The sequence below is a fragment of the Delphinapterus leucas genome, chromosome 14 (genome assembly GCF_059928025.1).
Source record: "Delphinapterus leucas isolate spDelLeu-1000000601 "Yukka" chromosome 14, BTC_Dleu_Yukka2, whole genome shotgun sequence".
NCBI lineage: Eukaryota > Metazoa > Chordata > Mammalia > Artiodactyla > Monodontidae > Delphinapterus > Delphinapterus leucas.
The window spans coordinates 38,282,828-38,309,142 of NC_143142.1; the positions used below are offsets into that span (position 1 = coordinate 38,282,828).

Sequence of the window (26,315 nt, forward strand, 5' to 3'; positions counted from 1 at the left end):
ATAAGAAATATTTCATTTGATGTCAGTCTCATCTCAAGGTCATCTGGGCTTAGTGAGCAAATCTACTGACCTATTCAGTTTCACTCATGATTTTAAAAAATTCATGGCCCAAACTCCACTCCATCCCAAGTCCCAAATCCATTACTGAAAAATGCTCTCTAAATGTATATCTTTGGGAGTTCCACTCCCAGTTAAGATAAAGAAGGTCATAAAAAGGTCACTGGTTCTGTTGTAATAAGAAAACACCCAATAAACTAAAAAGCATTTTTTTTTTTTAAGGCAATGCAGAGCTGTGGACTGATTTCCAGAGATGAACCCGCCCTACCTAGGTGAGCAGAGACCAGCAGCCATTTTTATCCCTAAGACATTGACCAATCAGTGTCTTAGAGGAGCAGGATTGCCACAGGCAGAGGACAAGAAAAGTCTACTACTGGGACAGGGAAAAATCAGTCAAATTCTTAACGGTCATAAGTGAGCTGGCATGGAAGTCTGAAATCTGGAGGAGCGCGAAACACAGAGGTAATTCTCCACCAACTCTCTCCCATGGGACATCTGCTGAGTGGGGCTAGGAGGTATAGAGAGATTTGTGTACTGTGGAGTTTAGATCCTCAACCTCTGCTGGAGAGAGGCACCTGATCCCAACCTTAAGACATTAAAAATCCAAATGGATAGAATAACTAAAATTTCAACCCAACTCAACTCCTAATGAAATCTAAGAGATCAGTCCCTTAATGTAGTTGCCAGACAGAAAGAAAGGAAAGCTTTGGCTAGGGGGCGGGGGGGCGGGGGTAGGGAAGGGAATTATCTGATTATCTACTTCAGTTGCTAGTGTTCTTTTTTTTTTTTTTTTGCTAGTGTTCTTTTATACACAATGTCCAAGAAAAACTTACAAGGCAAGACAGGAAGATTTAATATTGTCAACAGGTCAGTTCTTCCCAACTTGATCTATAGAGTCAATGCAATCCTAATCAAAATCCCAGCAAGCTATTTTGTGGATATTGACAAACTGATTCTAAAGTTTATATGGAGAGGCAAAAAAGTCAGAATAGCTAACACAATATTGAAAATGAACAGAGTCAGAGAACTAACACTATTGGACACCAAGACTTACTGTAAAGCTACAATCATCAAGCCAGTGTGACACTGGTGAAAGAAGAAACAAAGAGACAATGAAACAGAATAGAAAGCCCAGAAATAGACCCACATATAGTCAACTGATCTTTCGTAAAAAGCAATAGCAATACAATGGAGAAAAGATGGTCTTTTCAACAAATGGTGCTGGAACTACTACTATATGTCCACGTGCAAAAAAAAAAAGGATTTAGATACAGACCTTACACCCTTCATGAAAATTAACTCAAAATGGACCTTAGATGTAAATGTAAAATGCAAAACTATGAAAACTCCTAGGAGATAACAAAGGGAAAAATCCAGATGACCTTAGGTATGGCAATAATTCTTTAGATACAACACCAAAAGCACAATCCATGAAAGAAAGAACTGATAAGATGGACTTCATTAAACTTAAAATTAAAAACTTCTGTTCTGCAAAAGACACTGTCCAGAGGATGAGAAGACAAACCTCAGACTGGGAGATATCAATATTTACAATGACCTAGCTCATAAAGGGCTGTTATCCAAAATATACAAGGAATTCTTAAAACTCGACTATAAGAAATCAAACAACCTGTTAAAAAATGGGCCAGGGACATCCCTGGTGGCGCAGTGGTTAAGAATCTGCCTGCCAATGCAGGGGACACGGGTTTGAGACCTGGTCCGGGAAGATCCCACATGTCGCGGAGCAACTAAGCCCGTGCGCCACAGCTACTGAGCCTGTGCTCTAGAGCCTGTGAGCCACAACTACTGAAGCCTGCATGTCACAACTGCTGAAGCCCGTGCGCCTAGAGCCCGTGCTCCATAGCAAGAGAAGCCACAGCAATGAGAAGCCCGCACACCTCAACTAAGAGTAGCCCCCACTCACCAAAACTAGAGAAAGCCCGCGTGCAGGAACAAAGACCAATGCAGCCAAAAATAAATAAATAAATAAATAAATAGGAAAAAAAAAAAGGGCCAAAGACCTGGACAGATGCCTCACCAAAGAAGATATACAGATGGCAAATAAGCATATGAAAAGATGCTCCCTATTCTGTCACTATGGAAATGCAAATTAAAACAACAGTAAGATCCAATACACAACCATTAGGATGGCTAAAACCCAGAACACTGACAACATCAAATTTTGGCAAGAATGTGGAGCAACAGAAAATCTCATTCATTGCTGGTGGGAAAGCAAAATGGTACAGCCACTTTGGAAAACAGTTTGGCAGTTCTTACAAAACTAGACACACTCCTACCACACGACCCAGCATTTGCACTCCTTAGTATTTACAAAAACGAGTTGAAAATGTTATGTCCACACAAAAACCTGCACATGGACATTTATAGCAGCTTTATTCACAATTGCCGAAATGTGGAAACAACCAAGATGTTCTTCAGTAGGTGAACAGGTAAATAAATTATGATACATCAGGACAATAAAATATTATTCATCACTAAAAAGAAATGAGCTATCATGAAAAGATACAGAGTAACTTTCAATGCATAATACTAAGTGAAAGAAGTCAATGTGAAAAGGCTACATACTGTATGATTCCAATTACATACCATTCTGGAAAAGGCCAAACTTTGGAAACAGTTAAAAAGATCAGTGGTTGCCAGGGGCTGGGGCCGGGGTTAGGCAAGGATGAAGCAGGGGAGAACAGAAAAACTATTCTGTATGACATTACTGGATACATGTCATTATGTATCTTTTAAACCCATGAAATGTACAACACCAAGAGTGAACCCTAATATATACTACGTACTTTGGGTGATAATTTGTCAATGTAGGCTCATCAACTGCAACAAATATACCACTCTGGTGTGGAATGTCAAGCATATGTACAGGCAGGACTATACAGGAACTCTCTCTACCGTAAGCTCAATTTCCCTATAATCTTAAACTACTCTATAAAAATAAAGTCTATTAAAAACAAAGTAAGACCATGGACAGAAATAGGAAATTATGATCCAAGATCAAGAGGGGAAAAGTCAACAGAAACAGGCCCAGTGTGACCCAAATGTTTGAATTAGCAGAAAAGAACTTTAAAATTGCTATTACACGTATGCTAAAGATTTTAAAGGACAAGACAAACTATGTGAAAGAAGAATTTCAGGAGGGAAACTAAAACTCTCAAAATTTAATTCCTGTGATAGAAGGATTAGAAGCATTATTTTTATATATAAAGAAAAATTTATCTTACAGAAAATTAAAATTAAATACAACTGAAGAAAAACCACTGGTACAAAATAATCTATAATGACCTCTTATATCTTACCAAAAAAAAAAAAGTTAAATTACTTTGACTATTTTTCTAAACAAAGAACAAACGATTTTAGCACCTAAATTCAGTCAGATATGTAATTCAATATGCAAACCTAGTTAATAAACCTCTAACTGCCACAATGAATTCAATTTGGGCTGCTTTACATATTTTGAAGTATGTTACTATTCTGTCTAACTTACAATATGTTCCATGTCCCCCAAAGATATTTATACTATTAATTCCCAATGATTTAATATCAACAAATATCAGAGTTGCCAAAGTCCAGAGAAATCTGGTTTAATCTCATTTTTAAAATTATTTATTTATTTATTTATTTTTGCGGTACGCAGGCCTCTCACTGCTGTGGCCTCTCCCGTTGCGGAGCACAGGCTCCAGACGCGCAGGCTCAGTGGCCATGGCTCACGGGCCCAGCCGCTCTGCGTCATGTGGGATCTTCCCGGACCGGAGCACGAACCCGTGTCCCCTGCGTCAGCAGGCAGACTCTCAACCACTGCGCCACCAGGGAAGCCCTTAATCTCATTTTTAAATGAGAAAACTGAGACTCACCACTCTTGTTCTGTGGCTTCAAATCAAAATCTGTTCTTTAATTCAATGCATTTGTTGAGCCCCTACTACGCATTGGCAGGTGCTCTTCAGCATGATAAACAGACTACCAAGGACTCTGCTTCGACACAGCTTCTACTCCAGTGGGGAATACACATAACAAACTTTCAGAGTGTGATAAGTTATACAGACAGAAGAGGGACAAGGGGAGCTATTTTGTACTGGGTGGTCAGGGAGGGTGTCTTTAAGACCAGAATGAAGAGAGCCAGTATGTGAAGACCTGAGAGAAACACTCCAAGAAAAAGTAATATAAGTACAAATACACTAAGAATGGAATGTGGTTGAAGTGGTTTAAGAACAGAAGGAAGATCTGCATGACCGGAGTACAGCAAATAAGGGGAAGAGTGTAAGGAGATGAGATTAGAGAAGGGGGAGTGTGCGGGGCCTTGATGTCACAGTTAAGTACTCTGAATTTTATTCTATGTGTGATGTGAATTCACTGGAAAATTTTAAAGAAAGGAAGGACATAATCTGATTCAAGTTTTTAAAAGACTGCTATGGACAACATGCAGAAAGACTGCAGGGAAACAAAAATGGAAGATGGGAGACCAGTTAGGGAAGCATTACACAAGTGGTCCAGGCAAAAAATGCTGCCAGCTTGGTTTAGAGCAGGAGCAGTAGACATGACAAAAGTGGGAGTATTTGGAATCTATTTTGAAGGTGAAATTCACTAATGGATTGAGTTAGAAGGACAATAAAAAAGAAAACTGAAGGACTGTTCTGAAGTTTTCAGCTTGTGGATATGAGTAAATGGCGGTACCATCTCTGGAATAGAGAAAAGTAGAGGAAAAACAGATTGAAGTTTTTATTTGCCACTAGATATATTTTCCCTCCCCAGAGTTTGTGAACACTTTCTACTAAGCCTGTGCTCTAGAGCCCACGAGCCACAACTACTGAGCCCACATGCCACAACTATGGAAGCCCGTGTGCATAAAGCCCATGCTCCGCAACAAGAGAAGCCACCACAATGAGAAGCCCACGCACCGCAACGAAGAGTAGCCCCCGCTCTCCACAACTAGAGAAAGCCCGCGCACAGCAACGAAGACCCAACGCAGCCAAAAATAAATAAATAAATAAATTTATTTTTTAAAAATGTAAAATTTTGTTGCATGTAACATTCATCCTAAAGGTATTCGTTCTCCAATATATGGCCTTCACATCCCAAAGGAAAATTACTTTCTGACTGCTCCCATTCTACATTTATACACCACAATATTTTAAGTCTTTAAGATAAAATAAGTTAGAAAAACTAAAAATGTGGGTCAGGGAAGAGAAAAAAAAAACTTGGATGCTTGAAATAAGACATTTGGTAATTTTTATGTAACAAATTCCTACCTATTTCTAAAGAAACTACTTCTTAACTTTCAACCTTTAAGCAGGGAAACTCAATGAAACTCAGACCAAATTCTGAGTCGGCTCTCTGAATTCCTCCTACAAATATACCTGGGCTCCCTATTCCCTAAGAATGCTGGAGTACAGTTCTAAGAGCCAAGGCTGCTTTGCTTCCGATTCCTTTCCCAATCCCAAGACTTAAAAATCCCTATTCCTGCTCCACACCCAGTTTCCTCCTTGTCCTAATTATCTTCAAAAGGAATATAGAAAAAGTATGCAGAAGTAAATTCACATGTATTCAAGTTTCACATAAAAGAAATTAAAGGTTACTGGATCATGGCTTCCCTGCCTCAGCTTTCTGTAGCAGCACTGTCTAACTGAATTCACTGTGACAATACAAATATTCTACATCTACACTAACACGTAGCCTCTAGCAACATGTGACTACTGAGCACTGGTTACTGTAACTGAGGAACAGCATTTTTCATTTCTGTGGTTTAGTGCTACCATACTGGATAGTGCAGCTGTACATCTAATCAGGGATCTCTCAAATCCTTCTTCGAAGCTTTTCTTGTCATCAAGAGGTGAAAACAAACCCCTCTTCTGATCACTGCTCTACCAAAGTAACTATCACTTCTAAATTGCAAAGCTAATTTATAATTTAATTTAAATAGTTAATATTGATTTATTGCTTTAATAGTTACTTAAATCTTCTACTGTTAACTTTTCATTTCTTTCAGGCTTTGTTCCTAAATTTGAAGGCAAGGGTATATCAAATACCCTGAGAGTAAGGTCCTCCACAAAGCATTCAGTCAAATGTTAATCAAAGGAGATAAGGGAAAGACAGAGGTAAGAAAGATTAAGTTAGGAGATTTTCTGCAAAGAACCCACACATTATTCCTCTTCTGCATTACTAAAAGCTCAAAATACAGATGAGTTCTGGATAGGTTCCTTGCCTAGCAACATGGCTCAATGCTCTTGGGGGAGTTTTTCCTGCTTTCTCTTCACACCTTTAGGAAAACAGTATCTTAGCTCATGAAGGGAAACTGAAATGAACCTAGGTCTAAACCAGAATCCAGGCTCCCCCTGAGGCCTCAAGGGGCTCCTTCCTAAATAGTTTCTAGTAAGTCAGATAAAATACATTTCCCCAAATGGTGTCAATGAGGCAGATGGAGTACAATGAAGGAATAGAGAAAGAGAGCACCATCACTCTCTCCCCTACCCCAAACCAAAGAGGATAAGGAAAAGAAAAAATTGTAGTCAACCAAAAGTAGCCTCTGTGGCATCGATTTCTATTGCTACTATGGCTATATAATTTATATGCTATTTTAACCTTTTGAAAAGAAGACTTCAGCCATTTTTACCTGTCATAGATTATTACCATGTCAAAGGGAAACTTTTTACCCTAAGGAAAAACTACTTATTTTCTAAAGAATGTTTGATTAAAATATAAAAAGTATAACTCATTCTAATTTATTCTAAGTGGAAAGAAACTTGATTTCCAATCGCTGAACACTGCCCATTTGAAATAAATAAAGGCCAGAGCACGAAATGACTTCTTTTCTATATGCTTCTCTCCAAGAATCAAACACAACAGATGAACTGGCATTTAAAAAACTTAGATGTTTCATCAAACACTTAAGGGTACTTAATGCAAAAGCACAATATTAGGTGCCCAATAAATGATTCATGTCACAACCCAAAATCCAGGGTTGTGATCACAGCAGAATATCTTTAACATAGGTGTGTTTTTATCCTCTCTCCATACACTAGAAAAGAATGCTACAATGTTCTGGAGGAGTTTCTACCTTAAAATCTATGTATACCTACACATTTGAAAACAGCAAAAGATAAGAACATTAACTTTGATGTTAGTGAAGGATGGCCAACTGCTAAACTCGATTCCTTCTCTTGAGCTTATTTCAAAAAATAAATAAAATAACCCATAGCTCTGTCCCATCAAGGAGGGTGGGGGTGGGGTGTGGGGCAGGAATCAGTCTTCCCTAAGTTGCTCTACTGCTTTACAGTTTTGCAAGAGCCAGAATTTGTTGAGAAGGTGATGACTCCACCTTGTTCCATAAACTAATTTCCTTTGGTATTGTGGAAGAGCAGAGTACATTAATTCCTGGTTGATTTCTTTACAGATTGTGTCAGAAATTAAGAACTTCCTTTAAAATAAAGAATTAAGTCTTTTAAACCAAATCTTTTTATAATTTGAGGAAACTGGTTGCAAGAATCAGATAATGTAACTTGAGCAGAACACATTTTAACTTCTACCAGATTCACGTATGTAAAATAAACAAATATTTTTGCCAAAGAAGTATTCTATAATTTAGCTGCCTGATAGAGCTATTTTTCTTTTGAAGTTTTAAGGATATTAATACAGTCAAATTGGAAAAGTACAAATTTCAAGTGACAAATCAATATCTAGCTATAGATATTCTATGTCCACACACCTTATATTTTATTTAGTTAAGCAGTAGGAGGGTGTATGTGTGGAAAAGCAGATGAAATAAGGAATATAAAGGATCATCACAGAAGGGAACCAAAAAAAGAAAACCCCACTTATCTTGGGAAGAAGTAACTGGATAAATAAAACCATGAATATAAATCCTTCAACCAAAGGTAAGGATACAAATTTAACTGAAGCCAATAAAGATCTTTAAATAATCCAACATCTGGTGCCTACATGAAATGAATTGGTGATCTCAGTTCAGATATCCTGGAGGTCTTATTAATGTGAGTGTACAGTACTGAAGGTAACATGTATAAAATAAATTCCATTTCAGATATGGGTAAACAGCAATTACATTAAATTACTATTTTCACAAGATATCTGAAATGGTTCAAAATTATTTAAAATTTTGCTACTTCCAAAAACAAGTATTAAATAATACCCATTATGCCTCAAACGCACATACATCAAAAAATACATACTAAAACTTATTTACTTTGTGGGATTTTTTTTTAAGTATACTACAAATTCTGAGGTTTCAACCATCAAGAATTTTTCTCTTTAATTTTATTAAGAAAAGCTCTCACGTTAGCAAAGAGAAGTTAAGGAAATCCCCAGTCTATTTGGTATAATATACAGCACTATCAATCCCTCAAATAAAAAGTGTGCCAAGCTATACTGAATATTAAGCAGGCTTATCAATAGTTAATAATTATTAAAATCAAATGAAATTTTTTAAATACTCAAGTTGAACAGCATTACTTGTTAGAAGAGGTTCAATAACACTTTAAAAATATAACTTAAATTCAAAAATCCCACAACATACACCAGCCAGAATAAATTTGCTGGGTTTTATGTTTGGCTCTGTTTTAAAATAAGCCTGTATATATACTACAAGGGCTTTGTATATATTACCATTTCCTAAAGACAAAAATTTTCAATGACTTAAATTTGGCAATTCATCTCTAATTATCTGATTCTGCATTTTAAAAGTCATGAATTGCACTTACCACATATTTTACAGCACTTATAAACTGGTTGTGGAAGAGCAGATGCTGTGTTTCATCTTCTGGATTTGAAGCTGTGTAAAGCATGCCACAAACATTACAGGAAACCGCTCCAAATCTTTTTTGTCCTGCATCCTATTTATAAAAAACAAACAGAAGGTTTTTTCCCCCCCAAAAGAATAATTCCAGAACATCAGCCTCTAAAGCTATAACATGAACATAGAGTGAGAAGTGTTTAAAATAACAGTCAATGTTGATTATAAAAACTAAGATGTTAATCTTTGAAATCTGTATGTAATTTTATTAAGAACTGTTTTCCACTTTAGTAGTCACTCACTCCACAGCATTTAATAACAACTGAAAGGAACTGAGAAGTATCTTTAACACTACAATCTTAGTTCTAAAGCCCCAAACAGCAAATACCTTATAAATAAGAACTAGTATGTATTTTGTATCTGTGAATAATTATACTGCTGAAGTTTAGAAGAAATAATGTTTCATAGACATCTTTGGTTTTGCTCTAGGTATATTAAAAAGAGTATTTATGTCACCAGAAACTCTTGAGAAAAGGTAAAATTAAACATTTTCTATTTTCTTTATATCAAATAAGTATGAAAGTCTGATTATAATCACCTGTACTCCAGTAATTCATACTTGTGCTGTAGAATAGTAATTGTTTACAAAAGGTTTTCTATTCTTGTCCTTATTTAATAAGAAAAATTACAGCAATATGATCTAACTTTAAGAATAATATATTAACTAAAAAAAGCATAATTCCTTTATTTTCCCTGCTCTAAAACTGTATAATTTCAACTAATTACAGGAAAAAAAAAGGATCTCAGATAACTGTATGCTAGTGCCTTACAGCTAGGGTCACAGAGCAGAGAGAAATCAAATGGTAAATAAAAGATTGTATAAAACTAAAGGGAAGTTCATTCTAAAAGATTCAAACTATTGACAAAATGTTACCTGAAATTTCAGGGAGTTAAAAAAAAATTTTTTTAATTGTGGTTAAGATATAAGACATAGTATTTACCATCTTAACCATTTTTAAGTGTACAGTTCAGCAGTATTTAGTACACTCACATTGTTGTGCAACCAATCTACAGAATTATTTTCATTTTGCAAAACTGAAACTCTAGGGACTTCCCTGGCAGTCCAGTGGTTAGGGCTCCACACTTCCACTGCAGGGGGCACAGGTTCGATCCCTGGTCAGGGAACTAAGATCCCACATGCCGCAAGGAGCGGCCAAAAAAACAAAAACAAAACAAAAAACTGAAACTCTATACCCATTAAACAACAGCTCCCCAACACCGCCCCCCCCCAGCTCCTGGAAACCACCATTCTACTTTCCATCTCTATGAATTTGACTATTCTAGGTACCTTATATAAGTAGAATCATACAGTATTTGTCTTTTTGTGACTGACTTATTTCACTTAGATAATGTCCTCAAGGTTCAACCATATTATAACATGTCAGAATTACCTTCCTTTTTAAAGGCTGAATAATATTCCACTGTATACATACACAACACATTTTGTTCAGCCATTCACCCCACTGATGGACACTTCAGTTGCTTCCACCTTTTGGCTACTGTGAATAACGAATACAGGTATACAAATATCTCTTCAAGAAGGCAGTTTTCACAGTAATGAGTAAGCAGCTGCCTTAGTTTCCTCACTGGTAAATGGAAAATAATAGTTGTACCTATCTCATACTTTTTTATAAGGCTTAACTTAATTAAGTGGAGGAGATGGAACAATGCCTTCAAAAATATTAGCTGCTATTATGATCATTAACATCATCATCATCACCATCAACTCTTGACCAGCACTATCCAATAGAAATGTGATCCACAAAGGTAATTTTAAATTTACTAGTAGCCACATTAAAGACTGCAAAAGCAAACAGGTAAAATTAATTTTAATAATATATATTATTTAACAAAACATATCCCAAATGTTATAATTTCAACATGTATTAAATATTTTTAAAAATTAGTGAGATACTTTACATGCATCTTTGTACTCATCTTTGAAATGCAGTACATATGTTTACATATAGAGCATACCTCAGTTGTGACAAGCAACATTTCAAGTGCTCAACAGTCACATGTGGCTACCATATTGGACAGGGCAGCTCTAGATTCTACTTGTCTAATCCTGTTTCACTATCATACTGATTTGACAACAGAAAGATTATTAAATTCGATGAAACAACTTTTTCCCTCACTAATCTTTCTCAAAAATTTCTAGAAAATTCTTACAAAGTTATTCTCCCATATTAAAGTTATAATCATCTAGTACCAAAAAATCCTATTAATTATGTTAACTGGAACTACATTAAATGTTCCTATTATTTTGGGTTCTTCATTTTTTTTAATATACTGTGCTCACTCAAATTAGATTTTTAATCAAAATATCTCCCTCTTTTCCACCTTGCCACCAAATTGTACTTATTTTCTAATTCAAATTAACTATTGGTTTATCTTCCTGTAAAATGTAGTTTTAAAATTATAACATACACTAAAATACAGAAATTTAAAATCATCTTATTTATTAAACTCCATGTTATTTTAATATTTAAACTACTAAAAAAAGGTAGTGATCAAATGACACATTTAAGAAATAACAAATGTGAAATAAAGTGTCAATCTGTTGTAAATAAAACTAGAAGTATGGAAATTTGAATTTTTTATTATTTGTTACAGGATGGAATCACTGGAGGGGGTGGCTGTCATAATACCAAGAATATTTCCATAATTAAGACTTATGGCGACAAAAAGTTCTTTAGGTAAAAAATGAATTTATTCCTTGACAATGTGCATAAATAAGATGTTTATAACATTTCACCAAAAAGGTCAAGTTGTATACTTACTATGATCAACTGTTTTTCATCAGCTTTCTCTGCTTCTTTTAGTTTCAATTCTTTTGGAATTGTTATCTCCAAATGGGAATTACACTTAGGCCAAGAATGATTTGGTGGTATCTCCCTTTAAAAAAACAACCAACCAAACAAACAAACAAAAACTATTAAATGTTATAGATCCATATCACTTCAAATCACTGGTAGGAAAAAAAAAACCTTATTTTCTATACAACACTGACAAATATCAATTCCAAGGGGGGGAAAATAACCTTTTAAAAACCAAAACAGGGAAGGAAACCCAAAGAAACAACTAACTTGCATCAAATAAACAAAAAACTGCAGCACTAACTATAGTATGAGTAAGTTTTACATTTCATAGTTTTAGCAATTTGAGTCACTACAGTTTGTCCTAAATACTATTTTCAGTAATGAGCTAAAGCTAAAAAATCATACTAATTTAATTTTGAAATTAAAGACAACAAAAAGCTTTTAAGCTACTGAAAACACTTTTACATGCTGCTAATACTCATATCATGGGGGTTTTGGGGAAAAAGGAGCATTCTCAAACACTGTTGCTGGGAGTATAAGACACAACCAATTTGCAGGGAAATTTGGCAATGCAGGTTATAGTCCTATAGCTATGAATTTATCCTAGATATAGTCACATAAGTGGACAAAGATATATGTGTTTATTGCAGGACTTTTTTTTTCTAATAGGAATAAACTAGAAACAACCAAAGTTTCTATAAAGTAGAGAATTGTTAAACAACGGAATATTCACACAATGATATCTATTGCAGAATTTAAAAGAATGAGGAAGGAATGTAGAAAAGATGCCCATAACACATTAAGTAAAAAAATAAAAGCTACAAAATAGTATGTACAGACATAGAAAAAACTAAAATGAAAAGAGAACTTGTATCACCTCTATGTGAAAAACTGAGGGTTACTAGCACAACCTTTCAGGGGAAAAAACCCCAAACTCAAAACTTACAGGTATAAAATCCTTAAGTTCTCAGATTTATACTTATATTAAACTAATACCTTACCTGTTATCACTGGTCTTAGATGTTTGGTTAGTGAGTATATTGTGCTGTTTGGGAGCTGAACCTGTGATTTAATCAAAAGATGGGTTATGTACTAAGCCTTTGTATTAGCTCTCCACCTAATGGTTAAAAATTATAATAAAGACAAAACCTCAGTGCACTAAATGCTTTATTTTTAATAAACACCATTTGATAAAATTAGAGCCCCTTCCTAGAAATTACTCTTCAGAGAAGAGGCAAAAAGGCTCTACAGAGCTGCAAAGAGATCTAATGGTAGATCAAGTTTGTCTCTAGTTTCACCAATAATTACTAGCACTGAACAATAAAGGAAACTGTTTAAATGCTTGCATAATTATACAATCGCTAAATGGAAATAAATGAAAACATGTTTAAAAAACCCTGTAGGACTTCCCTGGTGGCACAGTGGTTAAGAATCTGTCTGCCAATGCAGGGGACACGGGTTCGATCTCTGGTCTAGGAAGACCCCACATGCCATGGAGCAACTAAGCACGTGCGCCACAACTACTAAGCCTGCATTCTAGAGCCCGTGAGCCGCAACTACTGAAGCCCGTGAGCCTAGAACCCGTGCTCCACAACAAGAGAAGCCACTGCAATGAGAAGCCCGAGCACCGCAAAGAAAAGCAGCCCCTGCTCATTGCAACTACAGAAAGTCTGCGCACAGCAATGAAGACTCAACATAGTCAAAAATAAAATATAAATAAATAAATTTATAAAAAACCAAACCCAAACAAAAAAACCCCTGTAGTCTCTGGAGTTTTAATCACATTACTAATCAAATAATGCAATAATCAATTTATTTTCTAATGAATAAATGCATTTCTTGTGTTCATAGTATACTTCCCCTTCCCCCACTAAGAGAAAAGGTTAAATGACATGCAATGGAAGCAATTATCTGAACTCAATATTTTGCTCCAAGTGTATCTTTCCTTTACCAGAGAGAAACAACAGAAATTAGGAATTTCTTTTCTGTTTTTTCCTGGTGCTTCATCTGATAAAGGTGAACTAATCCCCATCCAAGAGTTCAAATAATACTTGCCCAATTTTTTTTTTTTTTGGCCACATCACACAGCTTGCGGGATCTTAGTTCCCGGACCAGGGGTTGAACTTGGATCCCAGCAATGAAAGTGCCGAGTCCTAACCACTGGGCCGCCAGGGAATTCCCCCCAAAATTTTCATAAGTTTACAAAAATAAAGTCTTTTTATGGTATAAGTGGACAAACTGCAGCAACTGATTCAATTCTTAATTCAAAGATAGAATTACTAAGATGGAAAACTGAGTAATTAAGGGTTAAAGATAAGAACCTGAAGTGGTAAAGCACAGTCATTTATACTTCAGAAATAAACTGCTACCACTAATTTAAGCAATTCATTAAGTAACACTTCTCCAGAAAGTAAGTCCACAAACAAAAGACTGAAAAACAAAAGAATTTTTGGTAGGGAATCAAAGAATCATCTTAAGTATTGTAAACAAGCCAATCAACAGAAGCAATTCTCCCCCTTCAAAGAATGGTGATAATCACACATCAGAAAAACATAATGGTTAAAAGAAGGATTTAACAGGCTTATTTGATAGTGGATATAGTTTACTGTTATGCTGACAAAAATATGTCTGACCACTGTGAAATCCAAACAATATTTTCAAAGTATTACCTGGAAATTTACTCTCCCCTGTATCAATTTTTGCTTGACTGAGCAGAGTTGAAACAGTAGTAGTGGTATTTTCCACTGGATTGTTTTCAAGCTTAGATTCCAAACATAGGCTGCAATTCTAAGCACATATAATTCAAAACGTTAATATTTGCTTTTATATCAACCTTTGGGCCTTATCCCAATACTTTCAGTGAATTTTAGCACTATACTAAGAAAATTTAAGATAATATATGGAGTAATTCACACAGATATGCCTTAAAAGTCTCTTTATGATCTCCCTACAAGCTACCCTTCTCAGCATCAACTTCTATTATTCCTCTTCACACTAGATCGAAAAATTTGCCTCTCCAACAGATATATTTCATATTTGCCTGGCTCTATACTTTTTCTGAGTTTCATCTACCTAAACCTCACTGTCCATTAATAGCCACTGTAACATCTCACTACTGAGCACTTAAAATGTGGTTAGTATGACTGATTTATTACAAATGTAAATCACACACCAGATTTTGAGGTGTTAGTACAAAAAAGTAAAACACCTCAATTTTTAAAATTCATGACACATTGAAATAATAGTATTTTTATATGACAAGTTAAATAAAATCTATTAATTTTACTAATTTCTTTTTTTTTTAATGTGGCTACCGGAAATTTTTAAACGATTTATGTGGCTCACATTATATTTCTACTGGATAGTGCTAATCTAGAACACCTTACCCCCTGTATAAACTCAAGTCATTACTTAAATATTAACCTCTCCCATGAAGTCTCCTCCAAGTTTTCCCATCCCCTTTCCCCAAATTTTCCATCTACTTCATCTCTGTCTTTCATGCCCTTATCACTTCCTATTTTGAATTAGTTATTTGTTTTTTATTAATCTCCTATAACTCTTAAGAGCAAAGACTATTATTATTATATTTATCTTTGTATTCCCAAGAGCCCCTAAATCAGGACTCTGTCAAAGCAGATACTCAATAACTACCGAAGGAAAATACTAGAAACTCTATCAACATTAGCTGTCTCAAAGAAATGGAAATGAGGAGGTGAACAATTAACTTTCTATGTGTATGTATGTGTGTGTATCTATCTATATTGTGATTGTTACAAAGAACATGTAACATTATTTGTGAACATTACATTTTTGAAAAATGAACATTATATTTGTCATTAAAAAGCAGAAAAATTAAAAACAGTAAGAACAATTACATGTTACTACTTAATCTCCATTAGGAAGTTAGTAAATTACTAGTTTAAAAAACAAATCATAAAATAATTGAGCTTTAAAATTCATAAAATCCAAATAATTTAAATTCAGGCCAAAATTTTCAGAGAAGGGCTATCATATGCTCAGCCTTATCAACCATCATCATTTTTCAGTACTGCTGAGACTGACACCATATAATAAAAAGAGCAAAATTACAAGCAGCCACAGAAAAAGTTTTCAAATGATTTAAGGATTGTTTCTTACATTCTCCTATTTCCCCAAGTATAAATCTAGATTCTGAAGCCAGCCAATCGCAGTTCAAAGCCTGACTCCATCACTTACATGGATCTCTAAGCCTCACTTAAATCTCTACGCTTCACTCTCCTTACCTGTAATATATGGATAATAACAGAAGTCATGCTGTAGAATGTGGTGACAATTATATGAAGCTCTCCTCTGCCTAACAAAGAGGCAGTGTTCACTAAACAAAAGCTACTATGATGGCTGAACTAAAACATCTTAGCGTTTATGGGAAGAAGAGAAATTTCTAAGTGACTAGTACAATGTAAATTCCTTAAAGGCAGGAAACATCATCTTCTGTAGCCTTATTAGCACAGTGTCTCGGATGCAGCAGGCAATCAAATATGTCTTGAAATGATGTGGTCACCACCACATCTCCTGACCACTCTGTGATAGTAATCACATTGTTGGTATCAGTGAAAAAGTTGGAAACAACCTAAAAGTGCTTTAACAGAGGAAAACATAAATAAACTGTGGTATATTCCTTTACAACTATTAAAATACCCATGTATTAATAAATATCAAATGTGCTGATTGCACAAAATCAGTTGAAAAACATGTATATATAGAATATACACATACAAACCATGTTAGCATTTATGTAAACGTTTAAAATACAAACAATGTTAAGTATTCTTTATAATAGATATATATACATACACAGTGAAATCAAAAATAAAAACATAAAATATTCATACCAACTTTAGAAGCCTATTTAACTCTGGGGAGAGAGGTGAATGGAAAGTAGAGTGAAGTATGGTCTTTATATCTGTAATGTACTTTTCTTATTTTAAAAAACCTGAAGTCAATAAAATGTTAATTTTTGTCAAATTTGGGTGGTAGTCACTAGTATAATATTGGTCTCTCTAGTATTCTAAACGTTTGAAACTCAAGACTTCTCATGTAAATTTGTACGTAAATAAAAATTTTAACACAAGTTTCATAGGACTGTTTTTCATAACATTCCTCAAGATAGAGGTGTTGCATAAATCCAAAGCACATCTCAGTAAAAGCAGCATTATAGAAGATCAAAATAATGTAGTCTAACTAAATATCTCTATTCTAGTAGTTAGTCCAAAGGAATGGATTTCCTATTTCTCAATATATTCCCCATAAACTATCTGCCTTCTGAGTTTTGACAGGCACTTATGCAGCAAGGAGTTAAAAGATCCACTCTGCAACTACACCTGGAGCGTAGCTGTCAATTTTTGACAAAAGCACACCCTGAAGAGAAAGCCACTCTGTGTCTGCAAGAGGCCACACTTATTATTCATTCTACCACTCACTACTTACTTTAATTACTATCACTATTTGAATAATTGTCTTCTAATTGATGCTTTCATTCACGTTTGCACAGAAAATAAAATCTAAGAGTACCACATTGTATCTGTTCCCTTTAAGTTCTTTCCATTTTAGTCCACGAGAGTAGCCAATAATCTATTTTCGGGGCTTCTGACACAAGCCCTGACTCCTTACTCAAATTTGCTTCTAGACCCAAATGCCTCAAAAGAGAACTTTAAATCACTCCTAAAACTTTAAGGTGACTTGACTTTCTTCTCTACCCACGATTTTTTTCTCAAATGATCTTCTAACATTCAGAGTATCTCACTGTAGAAAGAATGATGGGCTGAGAATCAGAACACCTGAATTCAAATCTATTTGCACAACCAAACATGTGACCTAACCCACATTCCTCTATTGCTTTCAGCTTTCTCATTATAAAATTAAATAACTAAAACAAATGGGTGGAGTTCTAAAAATCAGTATTATACAGCGCTAAAGTTTGACACACATAAAATTTCTGCCTATTGCTTTTACATATTGGTATTTTACCTATGATTTAATTTGGAAAGAAATGGGCTCAGCTGCTTTTACAAGGTTTCAAAACTACTTCTCAGATAATCATTCAAGTTTCTTCCAGCTATTTAGGTTCTGTTTTTCAATTTACTTTTCCATTTTAAAAATTCTTGGCCACTACAATTTTATTCTTAGCCTGAGGTCTGAATTATTTACATCTTTCAGACATTTTATTTGCCAATTTTTAAAACGGCCACACAAGTCAAACCAAAAGGCATCTCTACTATTAGAAATGTTTAATTTTTAAATTTTATCAGGTGCGGAAAGTTGATTTGGGCCAGCTGAAATTAATTTTAACAACTTGGTCAGAATTGGGCCCAACTTCAGAATTGGGCCCAACTTCAAGTTCTACATTTTAGTCACTCACTATGAAACATAGTTTCTGTGGTTACAATTAATAGAAAAAGGAAACAAATCAGTGTGTTAAAGGAAAAAGAAAAGCTAGACTTCAACAGGTTTATGCTTCACATAAAATTAAAATGAAGGGTGAAAATAAGGAAACAATGACAAGCATTCATGTAAATGAAACATCTAAAGGCGTAAGTTCTATCACTCACTACAAGATTGGGTTAATAAAACAGAATTCCTTAACATTTTACAACTTAATTCTTAAGTTAAAATATGTTGTAAACACTTAAATCTTATCAGAAAGTACTCAGACACCTCTATGTACATGATGAAAATACATTACCTTATCTGGCGTTGATTCAAAAGAATCTTTCTTCTGGTTATCCAATGGCTGATCAGGAGGTGGTTTTATCTGATTACCCAAACAACAATTTTCAGGAGGCTTTTTGGGGGTTTTATTAATGTCAACTGTAATATCATTAAGTTTAACTTCTTCAGAATTAATTTCTTTCATTTCTTCCTGCTGGCAAGCTTTATTTTTATCATCATGTGGTTTTGACCCTAAAAATGTACTTTGAGTCACTGGATGATGCATTTCTAATGCAGGCAGTGAAAAACTGGGTCGTAATAAGCACAATTTAGGGGAAAATTGAGAGTCTAATTTATTCTGCTGCACAGAGTTAAATTTTGAGAGCTTAATTTTAGTCCAGTTGGAGTTCTTTTTAGTTGAGTTGTTTATTCCATTTAGAATACATTTCACAGGCTTTGTTTTTCTACTGGGGAAGAAACGATTACACTGAACATCCTGACTTGTTTCCTTCTGATGAAGTATTTGTCTTTCAGTATCAGTCTCTTCCAATTTTATTTCTGTAGGCTTCTCCTCCTTTACAATTTCCACTTGTGAAGATTCCTTTTTTACCTCTACAGTATCTGACTCAATTTCACCAGCAATTTCTTCACAGAGCTGGAGAATGCTCCCTCGTTTGCTCTTTCCTGCTTGCTCCAGCTCATTATCTATACTTTGTTCAGGCACTGATGGCTGTGGACTTTTTTGGGATTTTGCACTAGTATTCACTTGTGTATGAACTGACTCCTTCATCTCATTCTTTTTAGAGACCACTGAAGTAGCCACTTTTGATCTTTTTATCTCAGAAGAAGTTACAGGCACAGATTTTGTTTCCTCTTTTCTAGTATTCTTCTGAAGACACTTTTCAGATACTTTTATGCACTGAGAACTACAAGTATAAGCTGTCGGATGCTCTACTTTGCGTTTTTTTCCTTTTGGGGAATTTATTACTTCGTTAGTTACAGAATTTTCATCCTCTTTAGAATCAGACTTTATTTCCAGCACTTTTCTTTTCACGTGTTTCTGATTTGTTTTAACTTTATTAGATTTACTCTTAGTATTGCTACGGTGCTCTTTTTTTGTTGGTGGCAAACTCTGTTTAACTGCTTGAACTTGACCCTGAATGTCTCTATTACGCAGAGACCTTGTTGAAACCTCTGTTAACTGTTGTAGTCTTTGTGATCTCCGATTAAGCTGTTCATTTGATTTAGGGGTTTTGTGCACTGACTTTTTCTGAGATAATTTCTTCTGCTTTGTAGATTCTTGTTGTGAATGTCCCTTTACAGTCACCATATTTTTATTAATAGGTTTACTAGCTTTTTTATCACTGGATGCTGACCTTGTGCTCATGCATGTTCCTAATTCATCAGGCTGATTGACTTTACTTTCATTGGAAGATTTAACCAGTGATTTTATACCTTCCTTTGGACCTGATTTTTTTACTAGATTCTTTTGAGAACCTTGAATTTGTGTTTCTAGATTCTTATCTTCACTCTTTTTAATAACACTGGAGGAATTTTCTTTTGATTTCTCCTGAATGGACATCATTCCTGAGTAAGGTCCTCCTTTTCTGAGTAGTTTTTGAGATTTTGTGTCCTGGTAGTTGTAAATGTTGAATGTCTAGTATTATTACTGAGCAGCAGGTATTAAAAATCAACTGAAACTGATATACATTTTCAACAAAAATACTAGTTTGCGAAGATTTCTGTCATCCTTATGACATGAGAAAAGCTGGCATGAAGGCTGAAAGATATTTGCTTTACTTTGGATGAGGCAATAGAAATTTGAGGAAAATTTAAATCTAATCTGATATTTTCAGAACTTTTTATGAAAAAATTTTAATTCAAGTTTGATCTACTTTGTTAATTTTATTCAATTAATATCAGTTTTCAGGCCTAGCCCTATTACTGGAGGAGTTATTTATCACTGACCTGTCTGTTTTGACAAAGTTTTTGAAAACTTTTTTCTTCTGAAGTCTACAGTTATTGGACTTTGAGTCATTGGAAACATGTCTTACAGTTAACACGTTTCTTTCCTTGTTTGTTGAGTCTGTTCGTTTAAAGTTCTTATATAACCACTTCCGTTTAATAAAACAGTCTATTAATATAGATTTCCTTTTGTGCTGCCATTTCTGGAAAAATAAAAAAATAAAAATTAAATTTTGTACAATTCAAGAAATTTAGCAATGCTGATACTATACAGAAATAACCATGACTTACATAAACTCTAACTTCTCTTTTTGAATTATTTAGTCTGTATACATAAGGCTAACAGAAAAAAGTATCCCAAGCACAGTCTTATAAATAATGGAAAACCTGTCTCATGTAAGCATAGAATAGTTGAAAATCAATCTATTCCTTGAGGTTACTTACATTTCCTTTCCCACAAGAAAGAATTGATCTTTCAGCCACCATAACTCATAAAAATTTGACAAAATCATTCCTTATAATTTCCTTTCAACACATTACACAGCACCTAAAAGTAAAATATTTTAAAATGTTTAAAAGGTACAAAGATGTAATCATTCATTTACATCTCATCAAATCTATTAACCAACATGTTAATCTATACTCCGTAATTTTATCCTATCCTACCATTAGGCTTCAGAGTTCAGTTTACACATAGCACTTAATTTTAGTATTTCTAACCTGAAGTAAACTATGGTACATGCATCCAATGAAACATAACGTTTCTATTTCATTGATGAAATCCATTTTATGTTTTTAAAAACGTTTTAAAATACAAAGAACAATTCATAATATAGACATATAATGGTTAAGCAAGTAAAATCCTATTTTGAGGAAAAACAGTACACATAAATAACTATATTCATAGAAAAACAGTGACACACAGTAAAAAAGGCAGATTTAAACACACACATTTACCTCTACTCTCATGTAATACCCACTAAAAAAAAAAAGCAACAGATTAAAACGAAGCAAGACAAAACCATAAACTCAAAGGATGAAGAACAAAAGTGTAGATGATAAAAATTAAACGTACAGAAGCTACAAAGAAGGACAAATAACTAACCTCCAGACTCAAAAAAAACCTGATCTTAAACTAGAAACAGAGGAAAGCCAAGTGAGAAGCAGCTCTACGTAAACCACAGAATCCCTCAAGAAGCAGAAATTGGCAGTACCAGGAGATGGGATATGGGGAGGAAAATGGGACTCACAAAAGGGGAAAGACTGCCACACAGCCTTTCCAATTACTACCACCCAGAAGACTACCCCTGCATCACTCCCTAAAGACTGGTATAAATTTTTGGAAGGAGTAAAACAAAAGGTCTTTGGTCTGTGGGCTCAACAGTCACAGCTGAGGGAGGAAGAATCATACCGACAACAGAGGGAGTAAGTAGCAGTACACATACTGATTACTGAAACCCAGTCCTTCCACCCCAAACCCTCTTTGCCTACTCAGAGATTCCCAGAGGACAGCAGCCTAGCCTATGCCTTCTAGGAAGGAGACTAAAAGATAATTTTCTAATGAATTTGACAAAACTAGAGAAAAGACCTAAAAAATACTGATAGGGCCCACAGTCATTAATCATAGACATACACACACTCAGCCTACCAGCAGGAGACTACCCACCATCCAAACAGTTTCCAATTAGTTTTTAGTGTCTCACTTGTAACCACGAGCAAAACCAGAAATCACCACATACAAGAGGAGACCCTTAAAAAAACAGGGAGGAAGTAGCTTGGAAGAAAAAAACAATGCACAGACAAAAACTAAAAATAAGTTAATTCATTCATGAAACAAATATATAAGAACATTCACAGTACAAAAAGGAACTCTTGAAAATTAAAACTAATATTAAAGAAATTAAAAAGTCAATAGAAGCAATAGAAGATAAAGGTAAGGAGATCTCCTATAAAGCAGAACAAAAACAGCAAGGTGGCAAATAGGAGACAAAAGAGAAGAAAAAGGACCAGCCATGCAGAACAGTCCAGTAATTCTGGTTTTAGAAAACAGAGAAAAAGCACTGAAAAAAACCAAGAATTCAAGAAATTTTCCTATAATTAAAAGACATGAGTGTCCAGATTAAAAGGGTCAAAGCATCTAGCACAATGGATAAATAAAGATTTTGAAAAGTTTGTCATGGGAATTCCCTGGTGGTCCAGTGATTAGGACTCTGCGCTTTCACTGACGAGGGCGCGGGTTCAATCCCCAGTTGGGGAACTGCACGGTGCAGCCAAAAATAATAATAAAAATAAAACAACCCCCCCCATAAAAAACAGATTAAAACTTGGGAGAATTTTAGTATTTGTCTTGAGTGGGAAAGGCTTTCAAGCCTTGTCACAAAATTCAGAAGTCAAGTTTGAGGGATAAAACTGGGGGAAAAATACTGGCAAGAAACAGCATAAGCTTATCACCATAATATATTCACCGGAAGTAAACCACAGATGGCTGGTGAAATAATAACAGAATAACAAATTAGAACCAAATCAAAATACCATTTTTTACCTATCAGACTGGCAAAAGATCAAGAAGTTTAACAACAGTCTTAGCAAGGATTTGTGACAGGTTACTCTCATATTACTGCAGGTGATTCAATGTCTATGCAGGACAATTTGTCAATATCAATCAATATTATATTATAAATGCTAAATATCAAACAATTTCATTTTCAAGACTTTATATTACAGATATACTTGCACAAGTGCACAGACACAAGTAAATACAAAATTCACTGGAACACTGGATCAACAGACTGAAAATCCACAACATCCATCATTATAAACTGCTTTATAATTAATGATACACTCATACTATATCATGCAATCATGTCAAAGCAGAGATGAGATTCAACTCAATTCCAGGCAAAATTCCCACAGGCTTTTTATACAGAAACTGACAAGCTGATTTTAAAACTTATGTGAAAAAGCAAAAAAAAAAAAAAAAATCCACATACAATAGTCAAAGCCCTTTTAAAAAAACTCAAAATACACTATCTGATTTCAAGACTTACTAAAAAGCTACAGTAATCAAGACAAAGGGACACAGAGATCAATGGAAGAAAATCCAGAAACAGACCCATACATTTACGGTCAGTTGAAAGAAACGTCTGAAAAAAACAGTGTTGGAACTACTGGATATCCAAGTAGAAAAAAAAAAAAACAACACCTCACACAACACACAAAGCTAAGTTGAGACTGATCACAGACATAATGTAAAACTATAAAACTCTAAAAGAAAAAAAAAGGCAAAAATCTTTGAGATTCTGAGGTAAACAAAGATTTTTTAGGAAGGAATACTGTTCATTCCACACAAAAACTTGTCCAAAAATCTTAAAAGCAGCTTTGTGTACAATAACCAAAATCTGAAAACAACCCAAAAGTCGGGTGAATGGATAAACAAAAATGTGGTATGTCAACATAACAGAACACTCTGCAATCAAAGGCAACAAACTACTGGAACCACATGAACGAACTTCACAATCATGATGCTGAATGAAAAAGGCTAGACACAAAGACTATACAAACTATGATTCTACTTTTTGGAAATTCTAGAAAAGGCAAACTTATCTACAGCAACAGAAAGCAGATGAGTCACTGCCTGGGGTCAGGAGTGGAGGGAGAGATAGACTTTTGGAGGTAATGGAAATGATCTCTATCTTGATTATGATGGTGGTTCCAAGAGTGTGTAAATCTGTCAAAATCCACCAAATTGTACACTTTAAAAGGGTGCACTTTATTATACATAAATTATGCTTTAATAAATCTGTCTAAAAAATAGAACTGTAAGTAACTTATATGGACCTAGAACCGAGAAACACTGTTAAGCCAAATAATGCAAGATGCATAACAGGGTGTACTTCCCTTTGTGTAAAAAGAAAAAAAGGGAGACAGTGGGAGGAAGGAAAGATATAGAAACATATGCTTGTTTAGGCACACAAAAGGTATGGAAGGATACACAAGAAACTAGTAATAGTGAAGACTTCTGGGAAAGAGAACTATGGGACCAAGTGTGAGAAGTGTGACAAAAAAAACCTTTTCACTAACTACCCCATTTTATTATGTAAACATATAATCTTGTCAAAAAAAGTTACATTTCTCTGAATATATTAAATATATTTGGCATACTTGACCAACTGTCTTTGAAGGCACTGAACTGTAATAGTACAGGCCACTTACCTTCCTGAAATGAAAATCACATAACTTTTTTCTTCAGGTTGATGGACGATGCTTCTAAGGAATGATGCTTCTAATAATTTACTGTGTGTTTTCTGGTTGTTAATCTTAAAAAAAAATAATAATAATTCTATAGCTAAAGTAAAACAATCTATAAAAAAACATGAGAATACAAAAATGGTATTGTCTATTAACTGTCTATTAAGTATTAAAACAACTTAGGGATGAGAGGAAGATGGCGGAAGAGTAAGACATGGAGATCACCTTCCTCCCCACAGATACACCAGAAATACATCTACACGTGGAACAACTCCTACAGAACACCTACTGAACGCTGACGGAAGACCTCAGACCTCCCAAAAGGCAATAAACTCCCCACGTACCTGCGTAGGGCAAAAGAAAAAACAGACAAAAGAATAGGGACGGGACCTGCACCAGTGGGAGGGAGCTGCGAAGGAGGAAAGGTTTCCACACACTAGGAAGCCCCTTCGTGGGCGGAGACTGCAGGTGGCAGAGGGGGAAAGCTTTGGAGCCGTGGAGGAGAGCACATCAATAGGGATGCAGAGGGCAAAGCGGAGAAATTCCTGCACAGAGGATCGGTGCCGACCAGCACTTACCAGCCCGAGGCTTGTCTGCTCACCCGCCGGGGCGGGCAGGGCTGGGAGCTGAGGCTCGGGCTTCGGTCGGAGCGCAGGGAGAGGACTGGGGCTGGCGGCGTGAACACAGCCTGCAGGGGATTAGTGCACCACGGCTAGCGGCTAGCCGGGAGGGAGTCCGGGGAAAAGTCTGGACCTGCCAAAGAGGCAAGAGACTTTTTCTTCCCTCTTTCTTTCCTGGTGAGCGAGGAGAGGGGATTAAGAGCGCTGCTTAAAGGAGCTCCAGAGACGGGCGCGAGCCGCGGCTAAAAGCGCGGATCCCAGAGACGGGCATGAGACGCTAAGGCTGCTGCTGCCGCCACCAAGAAGCCTGTGTGCGAGCACAGGTCACTATCTACACCCCCCTTCCAGGGAGCCTGTGCAGCCCGCCACTGCCAGGGTCCCGGGATCCAGGGACAACTTCCCCGGGAGAATGCACGGCGCGCCTCAGGCTGGTGCAACGTCATGCCGGCCTCTGCGGCCGCAGGCTCGCCCAGCACTCCATGCCCGTCCCTCCCCCCGGCCTGAGTGAGCCAGAGTCCCCAAAGCAGCTGCTTCTTTAACCCGGTCCTGTCTGAGCGAAGAACAGACGCCCTCCTACACGCAGAGGCATGGCCAAATGCAAAACTGAGCCCCTGGGAGCTGTGAGAACAAAGAAAAGAAAGGGAAATCTCTCCCAGCAGCCTCAGAAGCAGCGGATTAAAGCTCCACAATCAACTTGATGTACCCTGCATCTGTGGAATACATGAATAGACACGAATCATCCCAAATTGAGGAGGTGGACTTTGAGAGCAAGATTTATGATTTTTTCCCCTTTTCCTCTTTTTCTGTGTATGTGTATGCTTCTGTCTGAGATTTTGTCTGTATAGCTTTGCTTCCACCATTTGTCCTAGGGTTCTATCCATCCGTATTTATTTGTTTTTTTAAAAAATTTTTTTAATAATTATTTTTTATTTTAATAACTTTATTTTATTTTACTTTATCTTCTTTCTTTCTTTCTTTCTCTTTCTTTCTTTCCTTCCTTCCTTCCTTCCTCCCTCCCTCCTTTAGACAACGAATCATCCCAAATTGAGGAGGTGGACTTTGAGAGCAAGATTTATGATTTTTTCCCCTTTTCCT

At 35.7% G+C, this 26,315-nt stretch overlaps 1 protein-coding gene across 14 annotated transcripts in view; it reads right to left on the minus strand.

Moving 5' to 3' along the window:
- The window catches only part of ESCO1 (establishment of sister chromatid cohesion N-acetyltransferase 1), a 93,395-nt gene that overhangs the window by 41,235 nt on the left and 25,845 nt on the right, over positions 1–26,315 (minus strand). For 9 of the 14 annotated variants that reach the window (XR_016387598.1, XR_016387600.1, XR_016387599.1 and 6 more), the window contains exons 2-6: positions 18,422–24,668; positions 14,370–14,487; positions 12,702–12,762; positions 11,662–11,776; positions 8,787–8,918 (exon numbers count right to left, since the gene is read on the minus strand). Coding sequence is in view for 8 of the 14 variants with exons in the window: in XM_089894975.1 (XP_089751101.1) it covers positions 8,787–8,918; positions 11,662–11,776; positions 12,702–12,762; positions 14,370–14,487; positions 18,422–19,972 (1,977 nt within the window). In the remaining 6 variants the exon portion in view is untranslated. The remainder of the gene's footprint in view (positions 1–8,786; positions 8,919–11,661; positions 11,777–12,701; positions 12,763–14,369; positions 14,488–18,421; positions 24,669–26,315) is intronic. The other 5 variants (XM_022586803.3, XM_089894972.1, XM_089894970.1 and 2 more) reach the window with 5 other exon arrangements.